This window comes from Nansenia antarctica (genome assembly GCF_963989245.1).
Source record: "Nansenia antarctica genome assembly, chromosome: 10".
NCBI classification, from domain to species: domain Eukaryota; kingdom Metazoa; phylum Chordata; class Actinopteri; order Argentiniformes; family Microstomatidae; genus Nansenia; species Nansenia antarctica.
The window spans coordinates 786,546-804,131 of NC_137680.1; the positions used below are offsets into that span (position 1 = coordinate 786,546).

General features: G+C 44.7%; 2 protein-coding genes across 2 annotated transcripts in view; one reads left to right on the forward strand and one right to left on the reverse strand.

The window, feature by feature from the left end:
* LOC308166216 (death-associated protein kinase 2-like) overlaps positions 1 to 17,586 on the reverse strand; it is a gene marked incomplete at its 3' end in the record, with an annotated part of 351,334 nt that overhangs the window by 118,285 nt on the left and 215,463 nt on the right. The gene's annotated exons all lie outside the window — the stretch shown is intronic.
* Positions 12,998 to 17,586, forward strand: part of slc9a1a (solute carrier family 9 member A1a) — a gene marked incomplete at its 3' end in the record, with an annotated part of 45,360 nt that continues 40,771 nt past the window's right edge. The window contains exon 1 of the mRNA XM_080540084.1: positions 12,998 to 13,097. Within this exon, the coding sequence (XP_080396210.1) occupies positions 13,088 to 13,097 (10 nt within the window). The 5' untranslated portion in view covers positions 12,998 to 13,087. The remainder of the gene's footprint in view (positions 13,098 to 17,586) is intronic.

A 17,586-nucleotide genomic window follows, 5' to 3' on the forward strand; every position in this document is an offset into this window, starting at 1 on the left:
AGTCCTAGGAGTGTTTATGTTTAAGATGTACATTTTCATGAGAAATATTTATGTTGAGATGCTTTTCCCATGAAACTGCTTATAACCACGCAGTGCTCGGCCTGCCCCTTTTGTCTTTCTGTTTGGGAATAAATACTGGCTCAGGAGAGGAAAAGTTCAGTTTGAATCCGAGGTCTTTCGAGACCTGGGGATTCACTCTCACTGCGCAAGAAAATCATGATGAATTCCGTGTCTCTTTGTTTGTTTAGAGTCTGCTAAGGTCTGTTTGAACTAGTGATGGGTTAGCATGGCCCGATTTACAACCGGGCTGACCAGAATATAGCATTTAACCCTATTGAGAACCGAACAACGTGGTCCTTCGAGCCGGATTCCTACGTCGTCTGGGAGAGGACCAGGGGGAACGACACACGCCGAAGTCTGTCGCGACAGCAGAAGGTCCTGGGACATCCATTCGCTCCAGGACCGGTGACGTTCCTCCTCTTCTTCTCCAAAAAAGACGGCTGACGGAATCCAGACCGGACTCAAGCAACAAAGACACCGGTAAATAGAAAAAGAAAGATTGCAATCGAATTGAATAGTCTATCTAATCCTAAATTGTACAAAAATAGGAGTTGTTTGACATGCAAAAAGAATCCACTTAGATGGATATCTTTTGTGCTATGTAAACAGTAGACTAATAGAAATCAGACGGAGAGAGAGACAGAGAGACAGAGACAGAGAAAGAAATGAATCCAATCAATCACAGACGTGTGTATGGTTGTGACTTAACTAGAGAGAGGGAGCCAGAGACAGAGACAGAGACAGAGATAGAGACGGAGATAGAGATAGAGACAGAGATAGAGACAGAAAGAGAGACAGAGACAGAGGGAGAGACAGACAGAGAGAGAGACAGACATAGACAGACAGAGACACAGACAGACAGAGACACAGACAGACATAGAGAGAGACAGAGAGAGAGAAGGAGAGAGAGAGACAGACAGAGAGAGAGAAACAGACAGAGAGAGACAGACAGAGAGAGAGAGAGATACAGAGAGAGATACAGAGACAGACAGGGAGAGAGAGAGACAGACACAGAGAGAGAGACAGACAGAGACAGAGAGAGAGAGAGAGGGAGAGACAGACAGGGAGAGAGAGAGACAGACACAGAGAGAGAGACAGACAGAGACAGAGAGAGAGAGAGAGGGAGAGACAGACAGACAGAGAGAGAGACAGACAGAGAGAGAGACAGAGACATAGAGAGAGAGACAGAGAGAGACAGAGAGAGAGGGAGAGAGAGATCAAGAGTGAGAGAGGGAGTCAGGGAGAGAAAAGACACACCACGCGCCACACACACACACATACACATACACATACACACACACACACCATTGGCCTGAAACAAAGCAGACCTGATTTCCAGGGAGAAAAGAACCAGAGAGCGAGAGGGGAGGGAGAGCAGGAAAGAGGAAGGGTTGGAGAATGGAGAGAGGTATTTGAAGTGGAGTTATGACACAGAGGGGAGGCATGCGGAGAGAAAAGGGAGGGGGAAAAGAGACCTGCCTAGAGAGAGGCAGAGAGGAGACTAGGAGACGAGTAGAGGAGACTAGGAGACAAGGAGAGGAGACGAGGAGACTAGGAGACAAGGAGAGGAGTAGAGGAGACTAGGAGACGAGTAGAGGAGACTAGGAGACAAGGAGAGGAGACGAGGAGACTAGGAGACAAGGAGAGGAGTAGAGGAGACTAGGAGATGAGTAGAGGAGACTAGGAGACAAGGAGAGGAGACGAGGAGACTAGGAGACAAGGAGAGGAGACTAGGAGAGGAGACTAGGAGACAGAGAGAGAGAGAGAGAGCGAGAAGGAAGTAAAAAGTGATAGAGGGAGAGCGAGAAGTGAGAGAGAGAGAGAGAGAGGGAGACAGATTTGAGAACAGGAAGGAGTCATGCAGAGGAGCTGAGACAGAGAAGCTGTGAATGAGAGGAGAGAGAGAGAACAGGAGAGAAGGGTTAGAGACAGAGGGCAAGAGAATTTAGTAGATTATATTATATAGTAAATTAAACTTGTAATGGGATTATAGAAGAGCCAAAGACAAGACAGGAGACAGACAGACAGACAGAGAGACACAGAGAGAGAGAGAGACAGACACAGACAGAGAGAGAGAGAGAGAGAGAGAGAGAGCGAGAGAGAGAGAGTTGTTTAAGGAGAGGAGAAACACACGGGAGACTATGAACTGTGTGTGTTTGAGGCAGAAGAGGAGCGCAAGGGTGGGGGCTATGTGTCAGAGTGGACACAGAACAGCAAACAGAGAGAGAGAGAGAGAGAGAGAGAGGGGGAGGGAGACAGAGGATTTTTAGTGTGACCCCCTCAGAGACCAGGGGAGTAATACGAATTTGGAATAGATGGAAAAATTGTATTACCACAGAGCCTCTACAAACAGCAGCTAATTTGATACATGGTCTTTTTGATGACATGTATCAAAAAGCAGGGAAATGATGATTGACAGGAGTTAACGCACATTTTCACGTATATAATTACACAATTTAAAAACAAAAAAAAAATATAGTGATAATGGAGCACATTTCGTGAATGAATTGATCAAACACAGTGTCCAAATACCTGGACATTGAAGAGTGTGTTTCTCTAATGGAAACACACATGACAATAAAATTGAGACCTATGGGTTTGATATGAATGAATGAATGAAATGAATGAAATAAATGAAATTAATGAATTTGAAATAGTAAATGGGAGATTAGACTACCCATAGTAGACGACATTAGGGAAGTATTGATTGATTGATTGAAAACTTTATTAGAAGATTTGCAGAAGCAAGTGACATGAAAGTACATATTTCAATTGGGGTCTTTGATACTCAATTCATCGTTATATGTAAAGCAGATTTGGCAGAAACGGAAAACACACTGGCCACGTGGACAGCTATTTAGGAAACAGGAAATAGCCAGAACAAATTATCTGCCAGACATTTCTGTTTCAGGAAACAGGAACCGGAAACCTAACCCTACAGGATCGAGAATACAACCTGACCAGATCCTCATCGACGAGATGGAAGGAGAACACTGGCAGCCCGCGGTGGGTTGAACCATTTGAGGTGCTGCTGAGCATCTCAACTGCTGTCAAGATCGCGGAACGAGATATGAGAAGTACACAGAGCCATTGAAAGAAGGTGACATTATTTCCCTCGAACGACGGGGAGTGGTGGAAGCCCGGGCTACAAAGGGGTTCTATTCATTAGTGAATATTACGTCTCAAACCCGGTGAAGAATTCTTCAGATCCACTACCTATTAGAAATGAGGGGACCAAATCCTCCCGACGACCAAACGAGACGCCCAAGTCCAGGCACACGACCCAGTCTGGGGCAGTGATGTCCCAGATGACAAAAAAAAACCCTGAACTATCAATCAGAGACATTTGTAAATGCATCCCTTACGATAAACGAAGCCCAGAACCGCGAAATCGATCAGATCAGACTGATGACACTCCAGAACTGAATGACTCTTGAACATGTGTGAACTACCACATCACATACTGATTTTAATGATTGTTTGTTGTGTCTCCCCCTGCTTCAGAGCTATGACTAACAAACTGATTTCAGAAATACTTGTACAAACAAATGTTGATTCAAGACATTATGATGGAGCCTAAGTACCTAACCCAATTTGAGAAACTCTAATCCAAGTTGAGATTCATGTCTGTGATCTGTACGGCGATGTTGAATGACAGTTAAACTAGAAAATATGAAAGAAAGATAGCTTTACCTGAATAAGAGACGAATGTTTGTATCGTGATAAATTATGAAAAACAGCAGGGAATGATAGGTTTGAATTGTGTTTTGATAATGTTATAGTACATTTGGAAGAATATATGAACTCTGTGCATTACACTTCTGTTCTGAGAGTTCAACTGTTGTGCTTCAACCATACAAGGTTTTGAAGAGTACATTGAGTCCATGTGCTCTGTGCATTACACTTCTGTTCTGAGAGTTCAACTGTTGTGCACAACCATACAAGGTATGTGTTATCTGCTATCCCAGCCTGGGTAGTTTCCCTTCCTGACATTGTGTTGTCAGAGGGGCCCTGTCGTAAATCTGATTTTGCTAAGTGCTGTACATTGAGCTGGGAAAATTTATGTTAAGGTACATTACCATGAAAATGTTTATATTTGAGCTGAGCAGTCCTAGGAGTGTTTATGTTTAAGATGTACATTTTCATGAGAAATATTTATGTTGAGATGCTTTTCCCATGAAACTGCTTATAACCACGCAGTGCTCGGCCTGCCCCTTTTGTCTTTCTGTTTGGGAATAAATACTGGCTCAGGAGAGGAAAAGTTCAGTTTGAATCCGAGGTCTTTCGAGACCTGGGGATTCACTCTCACTGCGCAAGAAAATCATGATGAATTCCGTGTCTCTTTGTTTGTTTAGAGTCTGCTAAGGTCTGTTTGAACTAGTGATGGGTTAGCATGGCCCGATTTACAACCGGGCTGACCAGAATATAGCATTTAACCCTATTGAGAACCGAACACACACACACACACACACACACACACACACACACACACGTTTGGCTCATTCAGTTAGTGGCTCATGCACATTCCCTAGTAGTTCTGTCTGTTGTCCTTCCCATGCCCCCGGTGTTCTCATGTCGTTAGCCTGCAGTAATGAGACAGGCCTTGCTATAGTACGTACGAGAGGCGAGATATGATTGGACGAGACAATAACTGACATTCTCTGTCTCATGAAAAGAAAAGTGAGGGCAAAGCAACCATTCTGTGACATTTCTGCAGGCAGCTGCTTGTCTCAGTTTGTGCTCTGTTGACGACAATAGCTTCAGCTAAAGCTACGTGCAACCATCGCTGCCCCTGTTAGTGAGCTTCAATATTATCACACATTATATAACACATGGCCATAATTCTGTGAAGTATACCTCAGCCAGCCAATCACAGAGAAGGACAGTATGTACAGTATGTACGAGTAACACCCAGAGGTTTGCTCTCGAAGCACAGCGTCTGAACCATGATATGATTTGACATTTGCAGTTTGGGCAGTGCTATTCACTGCATATAACATAACTTGATTGAGAGATTCAATTCTACATAAGGTTGAGAGAGAGAGAGAGAGAGAGAGAGAGAGAGGGGGGGGGGGAGAGAGAGAGACAGAGAGAAAGAGAGAGAGAGAGGGGGGGGGGAGAGAGAGAGAGAGAGAGAGAGAGAGAGGGAGAGAGGGAGAGAGAGAGAGACAGAGAGAAAGAGAGAGAGAGGGGGGGGAGAGAGAGAGAGAGAGAGAGGGAGAGAGGGAGAGAGAGAGAGAGAGAGAGAGAGAGAGAAAGAGAGAGAGAGAGGGGGGGAGAGAGAGAGAGAGACAGAGACAGAGAGAGAGAAAGGGATATAATAACTTTGACTCAAATTGCAGGCTGTTTGAACACATGACTGTTAAATTGAAGCACTTAAGTGTAGATTGTCATCATGAGTAAATCCACAAGCAAACATCATTGGCCCGCGGTTTACCCCTCAGCTGAAGCTGTCACAATATTATGGTGATGGTCTAGTAGCAGACATGATGTTACAGTTTGTATCTCTCAGGACAGGGAAAAGGTGGCAACATGACAGCATTTGGCTTTTTTATTTTTGACACACTGGATAAAAGTCATAGAGAGATTGACGTAAGACTCTACACTGGCTCCTGTGTCCACTAATGTGTCCCCTGTTGCGATTGGATGGTCAATATTATGTTACTGTAAAATTTAAATTCAAACGTATCTCAACATGATCATATCACACCAGTCAGCAAAGGAACAGTGAATTCAATATTGTTATAATTTATTTATTTCATCAGGCCGAATACAATTGTCTTCTCTTTGTTTGCTGAACTGTTTTTAAAGCTGTTTGTTTAAGTGTGGTGTGTGTGTGTGTGTGTGTGTGTGTGTGTGTGTGTGTGTGTGTGTGTGTGTGTGTGTGTGTGTGCCCGTGTACGTGTGTGCGTGTGTGTGCGTGTGTGTGTGTGTGTGTGTGTGGCTGTGTACGTGTGTGCATGTGTGTACTTAGGTATTGAGTTACCTTTCCATGTTAAGGTCATGGATGCCTAGCAGATACTAGCAGTAGCTTTGGTACTGTAACCTCCACAACCATTAGCTTTTCCTGTTTTTTTGCCATTGAAACACGGTGGAAAATATACCCAGCCATCATCTGCAGATTAAAGTGGTGCTTGGCTGTAATTGGTTTGTTTTGTTCCATATTATGTGGTTGGAGGGAGATGACATGAGGACTTGTTTACTCTGTGAAAAGAAAGGCAAGAAATAGATATAGATACCTCAAAGCATGTGCCCAACATTGGTGTCACAGCAACTGAAGTGCAAACCATCCCAAAAATGTACAAAACATACAAATCTTAACTTAGAATTGAAGCAAATGACAACATGGAGCCTTGCAGAGGGGCAACTACCTGTCTTGCGAGTTATCAGACAGCTCAGTGTGGAGTCAGGCTGTCTATCGTTAGACAATGTGACTGTGAATGTGGTTCCCTCTCAGTCTGTTCACCAGATACCAGATATGGGGGTGGGGGTATCACTGGGGGGTGGGGGTGTCACTGGGGGGTGGGGGTGTCACCTCTTAGATATGTTATTTTGTGTCTAGTTTCCCTCCTCCCAGAGAACAGTGGTTACATTTTTTAACCTTACGGTTTTATCAAGTAAACAACCATTTTTAAGTTTTCTTTCCCTGCTACTGTGCAAAACATTACCGATTGTCATTTTAAAAACAGACAGAACTACCCAACATTACCTAGCTAATTAGAGACTAGCCTACTACTACTACTATAGTTTCTAAAAAACTAAACCTGACTTCTTAAAGTTTATTCATAGGTATTCACGTTTTACTTATATTTAAGGCCAATGCACACGGCCCCGATTTTGTTGCACCGCCGAATTCGATTCCATTGTTTTGAATGAGACAATGCACACGGCTTGCGATGCGATATTGTCGCACGACAACATTCGATTCTCCATTCACATTCATTCATTCATTGGTGTGAATTGAGAATCGAATGTTGTCGTGCGACAAAATCGCACGCCGTGTGCATTGGGCTTTACACTTAGTAAAGTCTGTAAAGTGAGGGGCTTTTCAAAATAAAAGTTCCGCAACAATGCCGGTGGCATGCTTTTAAAAATAAAGGTCATGCAGCAAAATTACTCTATTATTATTGACAGGGATTTTGCCTGCTTCTAACATTGTCATGTGCCCTGTCCCCTCTGACTCCTTCACCCTTGAAAGTGGGTTCATATAAGGTAACACCTCTTTGTTACAAAGCCATCATTTTGGTGGCCTGAAAATTAAAAGAAAGGCTGTGTGCTGTAACGTTAGTCACTTGCATCCTAAAAAGTTGTTTGTGACTCAAATTCCTCAATTAGGGTTAGGGATGAGGAGTCACGAAGGAACACCAACACCACAAACAAGGCCGTCCTCTGCTCCCGCTCCTGTTAACTTTTGCATCCCTTTTATTAACAAATACTTTCACCATCTTTTTTTGAAACATTACTGCTTTTAAATGCCAACTTGGGATTTGGCCAGAGAGTCCTTAGGCTTCTGGGTTCATGTACTTGAAACGCATACGGCAGATCTGCAACTACCATGTTTAAAATAAACAAGACATACCAGGCGTGTGTTTAGTTTAGACATCCTTGGTCATTTGCTTCTTATCCTTTGACCACAGCAACATGTCTACTATTATTTCCTCAAAGTGTTGGATGTCGCTTTGAATCATGTTGGAGCAATTTGAGTCCTGGAGACCAACGCTGGCATCATGACCTCAGCCACATTAGAGAGGAGGGAGTAAATGTACACATTTATGTGTTCAAAAATACACCAGCCAGGACAGAAATGGCTTTGCTCCTCCGGTTTTAAATGAGGGCAAACCTAACAAACTTTCTAAACTATGTCAGCTGGAATGTGAAGTCGTATCTAAAGCCAAGCCAAACTGCACAAAAAGCAAACAAGCAAGCAATCTATACAAAAGCGTTTACAATTTCAATAGATTTCCCTTTCTCTTGGGATTACAGTATTTGCTCACATTTAAGTAAATGAGAAACTGTGGAGTATCGATTGCAAATTACATGACATGCGTGCATGCGTGTGCAGTATGTGTGTGTGTGTGTGTGTGTGTGTGTGTGTGTGTGTATGTGTCAGTGAAAGGAACAGGCAACAATTGATATTTGTAATGGCATGATGATCAGAGAGATGATCAGAGTGATGATCAGACTGCTGGAATCCTGGTTGCTGGTTGCCGATGCTGGTGGATGTGTCCAAGGCCGTGCAGTGGAGAAAGACGCAGGCGGTTTATTAGTATTCATCACAACTTATTCTTTTGCCCTTTATTTATACATAGTGGTTGCGTACAATCAGGGCCGGTCCTAGGCATAGGCGAACTAGGGCGCCAAATGCCACAAAAATATACATTTAAATAATTTTGTCTCTATGAATTTCATGTCTCTATGAAAATATGTCTCAGCCTACTGTCTATTTTTGTCTTGAAACCATTGTTGTCCATATTTTTACTGTTGAATGTGTGGGTGGTGATGAGGCAGAACTGGTGGCTTAATGTGGTGGTGGCACCCCTAAAATTTGGGGGGAGGGGGGGGGGGGCATCAAATCATACTCTCGCCTAGGACACCTAAATGCCTAGGACCGGCCCTGCATACAACCACTGCCACCCAAGGCAAAACCATGTGCACTACCACCAATGTTGGTGAATATGTTTTTGCAGCCACATTGCTGAATGTCGACATTGCATTGCATGGTTATCAAGTGTAAGTGTATATCAAGTTTTTTCAATTACTTTTTTATCTCTTCACTTACCTATTTGGAAGTACCTTACACCAACACCGCACAATGCACACATCCTGTGTTATTAAAGTAAGTGTTGTGGACAGTTTATTTTTAAATCCAAATGGTTCTCAAAATTACTGTATAATTTCCCCCCACTATAATTTCAGGCCAATACAGCCCCAGTGATATCGGACTATGGTACAAAGTTTAGAACACTGACTGAGAGCACTGGATGTCAAGCTACACAGATACACAGGTTGTTGTGTCTTTTAAAGGCTTTCTTTTATGGCATGAAACCACCATTGTAATTATTAAATGGATGGATGTATTTGTCTGGACTCACACAAGCTCAGCCACAACACACAATCTTCATTTTAACATTTTAATATCGAATTCAATCTCACTCACCAAACATTCAGCGGGCTGTAGGTTACTGTGGTCTACTGTAGGGCTGTATGCAGTGGAGGGGCTTGCCAATGCCTAATGTTAATGTTAATGTTAATGTTAATTGTATTTATAATGCGCCCCCCATCCAACTTTTACATCGGCCCGGGGCGCAGCCCGGGTAAAGGAACAGATAAAGACAAAGACAAGGAACACAGAAAGCAATCAGACACAGACGACTTAAACGTAAATCTCAGGCATACAATTCACAACAAATAGGGAGTAGACTTAGGGAATATCATTTAGGAAGAGGTGGGTTTTAACTTGGCTCTAAAGGAGTCCAGAGTGGGGGCAAACTTGATGTTAGAAGGGAGCGCGTTCCACAAAAGCCTAGTGACTTTCGAGACAAGGATACAGGTAAAACTGGCCTTGCAGAGGGGCACTTACTCAGGTAGGCCTACAGTCCAATCAGTCATCAGGACCATTCACACTCTATTGAATATGGGGTAACAATAGCTGTCGTCGTCAGGGACGGACTGGGACAACAAAGCGCCTCTGTATACTTTCAGCCGACGGGTAACTGGGGGTATCACTCTTAGATATTTTTTAACCTTACGATTTTATCAAGTAAACAACCATTTTTAAGTTTTCTTTCCCTGCTACTGTGCAAAACGTTACCTAGCTAATTAGAGACTGCTGCTACTATAGTTTCTAAAAAAATAAACTTCTTAAAGTTTATTCATAGGTATTCACATTTGACTTATATTTACACTTAGTAAAGTCTGTAAAGTGAGGGGCTTTTCAAAATAAAAGTTCCGCAACAAAGCCGGTGGCATGTTTTTAAAAATAAAGGTCATGCAGCAAAATGACTCTATTATTATTGACAGGGATTTTGCCTGCTTGTAACATTGTCATGTCCCCTGTCCCCTCTGACTCCTTCACCCTTGAAAGTGGGTTCATATAAGGTAACACCTCTTTGTTACAAAGCCATCATTTTGGTGACCTGAAAATTAAAAGAAAGGCTGTGTGCTGTAACTTTAGTCACTTGCATCCTAAAAAGTTGTTTGTGACTTTTTTCAGGGACAGACTGGGACAACAAAGCGTCTCTGTCTACTTTCAGCCGACGGGTCACTGGTGGTGAAGTCCAGGTCAGGTCAGGGTCATTCAGGGTGTGACTCCATTGTCTTACGAAAGGTGTCGTCGTAACGCCTAACCCGGGCAGTCTGAACTACCTGTCTGTCTGTCTGTCTGTCTGTCTGAACTACCTGTCTGTCTGAACTACCTGTCTGTCTGTCTGTCTGTGTGAACTACCTGTCTGTCTGTCTGTCTGTGTGAACTACCTGTCTGTCTGTCTGTCTGTCTGTCTGTCTCTGTCTGCCTGTCTGTCTGTCTGTCTGTCTGTGTGAACTACCTGTCTGTCTGTCTGTCTGTCTGTCTGTCTGTCTCTGCCTGTCTGTCTGTCTGTCTGTCTGTCTGTCTGTGTGAACTACCTGTCTGTCTGTCTGTCTGTCTGTCTGTCTGTCTGTGTGAACTACCTGTCTGTCTGTCTGTCTGTCTGTCTCTGTCTGCCTGTCTGTCTGTCTGTCTGTCTGTCTGTGTGAACTACCTGTCTATCTGTCTGTCTGTCTGTGTGAACTACCTGTCTGTCTGTCTGTCTGTCTGAACTACCTGTCTGTCTGTCTGTCTGTCTGTCTGTCTGTCTGTGTGAACTACCTGTCTGTCTGTCTGTCTGTCTGTGTGAACTACCTGTCTGTCTGTCTGTCTGTCTGTCTGTCTGTCTGTGTGAACTACCTGTCTGTCTGTCTGTCTGTCTGTCTCTGTCTGCCTGTCTGTCTGTCTGCCTGTCTGTCTGTCTGTCTGTCTGTGTGAACTACCTGTCTGTCTGTCTGTCTGTCTGTCTGTCTGTCTCTGTCTGCCTGTCTGTCTGTCTGTCTGTCTGTGTGAACTACCTGTCTGTCTGTCTGTCTGTCTGTCTGTGTGAACTACCTGTCTGTCTGCCTGTCTGTCTGTCTGTCTGTCTGTCTGAACTACCTGTCTGTCTGTCTGTCTGTCTGTCTCTGTCTGCCTGTCTGTCTGTCTGTCTGTCTGTCTGTCTGTGTTTACTACCTGTCTGTCTGTCTGTCTGTCTGTCTGTCTGAACTACCTGTCTGTCTGTCTGTCTGCCTGTCTGTCTGTCTGAACTACCTGTCTGTCTGTCTGAACTACCTGTCCTGCGAGTGACAGACAGATGAGTGACAGACAGATGAGTGACAGACAGATGGGTGAGTGACAGACAGATGAGTTACAGACAGATGAGTGACAGACAGATGAGAGACAGACAGACAGATGGGTGACAGACAGATGAGTGACAGACAGACAGATGAGTGACAGACAGATGAGTGACAGACAGATGAGTGACAGACAGATGGGTGAGTGACAGACAGATGAGTGACAGACAGACAGATGAGTGACAGACAGATGAGTGACAGACAGATGAGTGACAGACAGATGGGTGACAGACAGATGGGTGTCGTTATGAGGAAGGGGATGTTTGGGCATCTTTTGGACAGAGTCAGGAGGAGGAATTGTCTCCACGTTCCCTCACTCACACACCTTGAGCCTCCTCTCCTCTAGATGTCACTGTGGTCTCCTCCCCCCTCCTCCTCCTCCCCTCCTCCCCTCCTCCTCCTCCTCCTCTCCTCCCTCCCTCCGCGTTCTGAAGGTTGTATTTTTCTACTGAACAGCACACAGACACTACAACATGATGTGGACTTCCTCGACGTGACAGCAGCGGACAGACAGAGGCGCCTGGAGGAGAGAGAGGGGCTGGAGATACTGAAGTCTGCAGGGACAGATGCATGGATGATAGATGACAGATGATAGATGACAGATGCATGGAGAATGCATGCATTATCCGCGCTAATAGTCTGGGACACTGTGACTAATATCTGAGTTGGACAACAATGTCTTGTCCTCTCCGGGACAGCAGGGTAACAACGTGACATCTCCAACAGAACCACTCAAGGTCAATAATACTGGACCGCTGCTGTCATCATCTGAACAGACACACAACAAACCTCTCTGGATGAAATAAGAAGAGGAGATGTTGTTGCTCTCAGACGGAGGAGGACACGGTCACTTATTAGTCTCTAAAACAAGATTTCCAAGAGGGAGAATTTAAGAGGAGGGAGATATCACATCACACGGTACTGCCTGGCTGTTTGTGTTTCCGTCATAATAAAAGTGTCACGTTGCCAGAAACAGAAAGCAGCGAGCTGAGCTCCTCCGAGGCACCTTGGCTCTGCTTCCTGCTTCAGGAGAGAGAGAGGGAGAGAGAGGTTATACCTGCTGGCTGCACCCTGCTCCCTGTCTCACTCTTCTCTCATTCTCTCCCAGTTGTCTAAACCCAGTTGGACCGAGCAGAGCAGCAGCATGGATGTGTTGTGGAGAAACAGTCGCTAGCGAGGAGGAGGAGGAGGACAGTGTGTATGGCTGTTCAACTTTGCAAAGCTCATTTACAAAATATATATTCAAGTTATTATAGGTTAAAAACGTCATTTCAACAACATGCCTAGTCCCACCCGGGACAACAGAGGGTTCCTGCAGCGGGTCTGTCTGCAGCTGCTGGTGGTGTTGGTGTTCCTGCAGGGGACCGCCGCGAGCTCCCCGGACGTCAGCGTCAGCGTGCGGGACACGACCGGAGGAGACGACCATCTGGGGGTAGACACCGGGGCAGTAGACACCGGCACCGGGGGACAGGACCAGCGGGACAGCACCGGAGGGATAGTAGACACCGGCACCGGACACGTTGGACACGTCAACTACACCAAGAAGGCCTTCCCCGTGCTGGACCTGGACTACCACCACATCCAGACCCCCTTCGAGATCTCCCTGTGGGTGCTGCTGGCCTCGCTGATGAAACTGGGTAAGGGACTGGTTTTAATGTGGACGTTTTGCTGTAGGTGTGTGTACTGCAAGTCTGCACAGTAGATTCTCACTGAAGGCATCAAAACTATGAATGAACACATGTGGAATGATGTACTTAACAAAAAAGTGTGAAATAACTCTAAATATGTCTTATATTTTAGATTCCTCAAAGTAGCCACCCTTTGCTTTTTTGTTGTTAATACAATATTTGTTGTTGTTGTTGTTGTTAATAAAATATATAATAATAATATTAAATATATATATATATAATAATTAATAACATATTATTATTAACACATATTATATTAAATATTATTATTATATATTTTATTACTTTGAGGAATCTAAAATATAAGACATATTTAGAGTTATTTCACACTTTATTGTTAAATACATAATTCCTATGTGTTCATTCATAGTTTTGATGCCTTCAGTGAGAATCTAAAATGTACCAAATAGTCATGAAAATAAAGGAATCGCATTGAATGAGAAGGTGTGTCCAAACTTTTGGCCTGTACTGTATACATATAATATATTATAACATTTAGCTGACGATTTTTTCCCCAAAGCGACTTACATTGCATACATGTGAGTGCATACATTGCAGTATATATGATCCCAGCGGGAATCGAACCCACAACCTTTAGAAGCGTCGTTAGCACCCCATGCACAACCCACTGAACCACAGAGGACTGAGGTGTTCACAGAGATGATAAGAGGAATTGAACGTAGGCTTATCTTCTAAAGAACGCCATTGATCTGTGATGCTTTCTACTTTCTAGCATTACTAGTAGAGCCTTTTACCCCCAGTCACAAGTAGACACATGTGCTTTACTCAACTGGGATGGACATTGATTCTCATATTTATTATTTGCTGTATGTCTGGACAATGGGATTAGCCATGTTTAACCTACTGTATAATAACAACATGACAACACGACTGTCGATGACTCCTGGTCCGAGCACAGATTATGACTTTTTCCTGCTATGACTCGTGAAGATTATTCACTTACTTAGTCAAATGTATTTGTTGTAAGTCGCTTTGGGTAAAGCAGGCGTCTGCTAAATGCCCAAAAAAGTAAATAAAGCCGAGGGATGGATAAGGAAACCTTTAGACTCTTGATGTCACAGAGAAGCTGACTTAGCAACCAGGGAGACACAGATATCTAAATTCAATTGTGACTCCCGATATTGGGTTGGACACTGTTGTGTTATCCTACTTTCTGGCAATTGTGGGTGATTTAGAGTGACGATACAGTTAGGTCATCCTCTCTGTGGACTGTCTGTAGACCATTATCTTCTTCCTGACTCATAGTGACTCGGGCTTTTGCAGCAAACTGGTACAGGACGTACACGTTGATACAACCACCGTTCATGTTGCAAGCCCTTTCACATTACACACAGGATGTTTTGAAACATTGTACAGTATATAGGCCTAGGCCTACACTGTTTACTATGAACACTTTATTAGGAACACCATACTAATACTGAGCAGGGCCTTTGAGATTCTGGTCCAGGTTGACATGATTGCATCACGCAATTCCTGCAGTTTTTCAGGTGCACTTTCAAGCTGTGAATCTCCCGTTCCACCACATCCCAAAGGTGTTCTATCGGATTCAGATCCGGTGACAGGGAAGGCCACTGAACAACACTGAACTCGTTGTCACAGGTGAAACCAGTTTGAAACCAGTTTTTCTTTGTGACATGTTACATTATCAGGCTGGAAGTAGCCTTTAGAAGATGGGGGGTACATTGTGGCCATGAAGGTTTGCACACGGTCAGCAAGTGCAACCATACTTACCGGTAAATAGGCTGTGGCATTCAAGCGATGATTGATTGGTATTAACGACCCAAAGTGTGCCAAGTAAACATTCACTACACCATGACACCCCTCGAATGAATGAAAAGGTGTCCACGTGTTCCTACTAAAGTGTTCGGTGAGTGTGCACACACACACACACACACGCACACACACGCACACACACACACACACACACACACGCACACACACACACACACACACACACACACACACACACACACACACACACACACACACACACACACACACACACACACACTCTCATTCTTTCAGAGCTCCTCCCCTCTCTACAACCTTAGGGTTAGGGTTAGGTTATTGTCACCGTGACCCTCCTTCCTTCCCTCTCCCTCTCCTCACCTTGACTTGACTTCCTCAGCTCTCTAACCCTCTCTGTCTCTCTGTCTCTCTGTCTCTCTGCTTCTCATCTTCCATATGCGGTGTACGTTCCTCAGGCCCCTGCAGTGTCCGCTGCTATTATCTGCTGAGAGCCAGCAACCTGTCATGAGTTTGACTCAGCGCCAGCCCATGGCCTCACCTTGCCCAGAGGAAGGCCTTTTGTCTTGGGGAAAGAAGAGGTGAGGCTGAGAGCCTTTGATTGACTGCTGGGGACACGGGAGGGAGAGGAATATATAAGAGGAGGCAAGGTGGAGACAAAAAGAGGGAAATAGGGTGGAAGAGAGGAGTTAAAAAAAGAAAAAGAAAGAAAAGGGAGGACAAGATGGGGGGCGTGGGTAGGGAACAGACAGGGAGAGGATGCATGGAGAGAGCGTTGGAAGGGTGTAGGAGACGTAGAGGAGAATGAGATTAAGCCTGGGGGGAAATGAGGCAGCAGTCGCGACCTTCAGTTTGTGAGAGTCTCCTGTATGCTGAAGCCCAGCGTGTGTCCTGGCCTGGCCTATTATCTGCTGCTCCCCTGCCCCCCCCCCTGCCCAGCCCTGCTCTGCTGCTCCCCTGCCCAGCCCTGCTCTGCTGCTCCCCTGCCCAGTCCTGCTCTGCTGCTCCCCTGCCCAGCCCTGCTCTGCTGCTCCCCTGCCCAGCCCTGCTCTGCTGCCCCCCCGCCCCTCCCCTCAGCCCTGCTCTGCTGCTCCCCTGCCCAGCCCTGCTGCTCCCCTCCCCTCAGCCCTGCTCTGCTGCTCCCCTCCCCTCAGCCCTGCTCTGCTGCTCCCCCCCTCAGCCCTGCTCTGCTGCTCCCCTGCTCAGCCCTGCTCTGCTGCTCCCCTCCCCTCAGCCCTGCTCTGCTGCTCCCCCTCCCCTCCCCTCAGCCCTGCTCTGCTGCCTCTGTCAGGCTCAGGTGTAATTCCACTTCCATTCTCCAGACCTTAAATCTGTTCTTGCTGCCAGGACAGACGCCCTGTGCTGTGCTTTGCTCTGGTCTCTCTCTGGTCTCTCTCTGGTCTCTCTCTGGCTGCTGACTGGCTGCTGGCTGCATAAGTAGTAGGCTGCCCTTCCGGCTCCCCTCTGCAATCACTCTATGAATACACATCTTCACTGTACATATGCTGATATTCATGCACATATATTGACTTTTTATATTCATATTCATTGCACATATAGGCCTATTGACTTTATACTCACTGTAATAGGCCTACCGTTTACTGTCCCAACATGCACTGTCAATTGACACATATTGATACATTCATGGGTTTTGCACCATGCACTATCTGGTTAGATGCCGAACTGAGTTTCATTCTTAGTACTACTTGTACTTTGTCAATGACAATAAAGTTGAATCTAATCTAATCTAATCTAGATAGGCTTCATGGGAATTCACTGTAGCGGAGAGACTGTGGTTAGAGAGAGTCCTAGGTTATAGTGTAGGCTAGTGTGTGTGTCTCTAATAACTACAGACTGTTGGTGTAGCTACTATATATTGGCCTTTTATCTTTTAAGACTTGCACACACATTTTTCACAAGGTTATGTTTCTTGTTTGTTACGTTCTAAATATGTCCTGACATGAGCTGTTTTTATGACATAAAGCACATTTCTGTGCAAACAGAAAATAAAAGCTCATGTTGTCTTAAACCCGCACAGCCTTCGAGGGCGAGGTGTCCCCCAGTAAACATTACTGGAAGGGTGTGTGTACAGTATCTATAAGCTGGCCTAGTTCTCAGTGTGTTCTAAACTCTGTTTAACCTTTGACAGAGTATGATTGACGTATAGATGATTGTGTCCTTGTACTTGTACAAATGTACTTGTTGTAAGTCGTCTTGGATAAAGGTGTCTGCTTGTTAACAACATTTATGCTAACATGTACACTTTTGGCATTTAGCAAAGTCACTTAGTCACCTAGCCTAAATGACTGTTTCACATTGATGGTAAGACACAGAGCAGGGATGATGTGAGACAATAAGCCAGGGAGCCGTAATTACATAGTGAAAACATGTTTTTAGAAATGTCTGCAAATGTATTAGGCCTACATTTGTAGTACAGAAATACCTTATTTAGGCTACATAAGTACTCAGATGCTTTGCTATGACACTGTATTTATTAAAAGTTATTTTTCATTCATTTGCACTGCCTGCCTACCCTGACTGCACATCACTGGTGTAGAGTGTGATCCTATGAGATAAGATCAGATAAGATAAGAAGGCAATTCACATATTTGTATTTAGCCAAACAACTGGCGGTTACGGTGATGGGAGGATACAACAGTAATAAATGCGA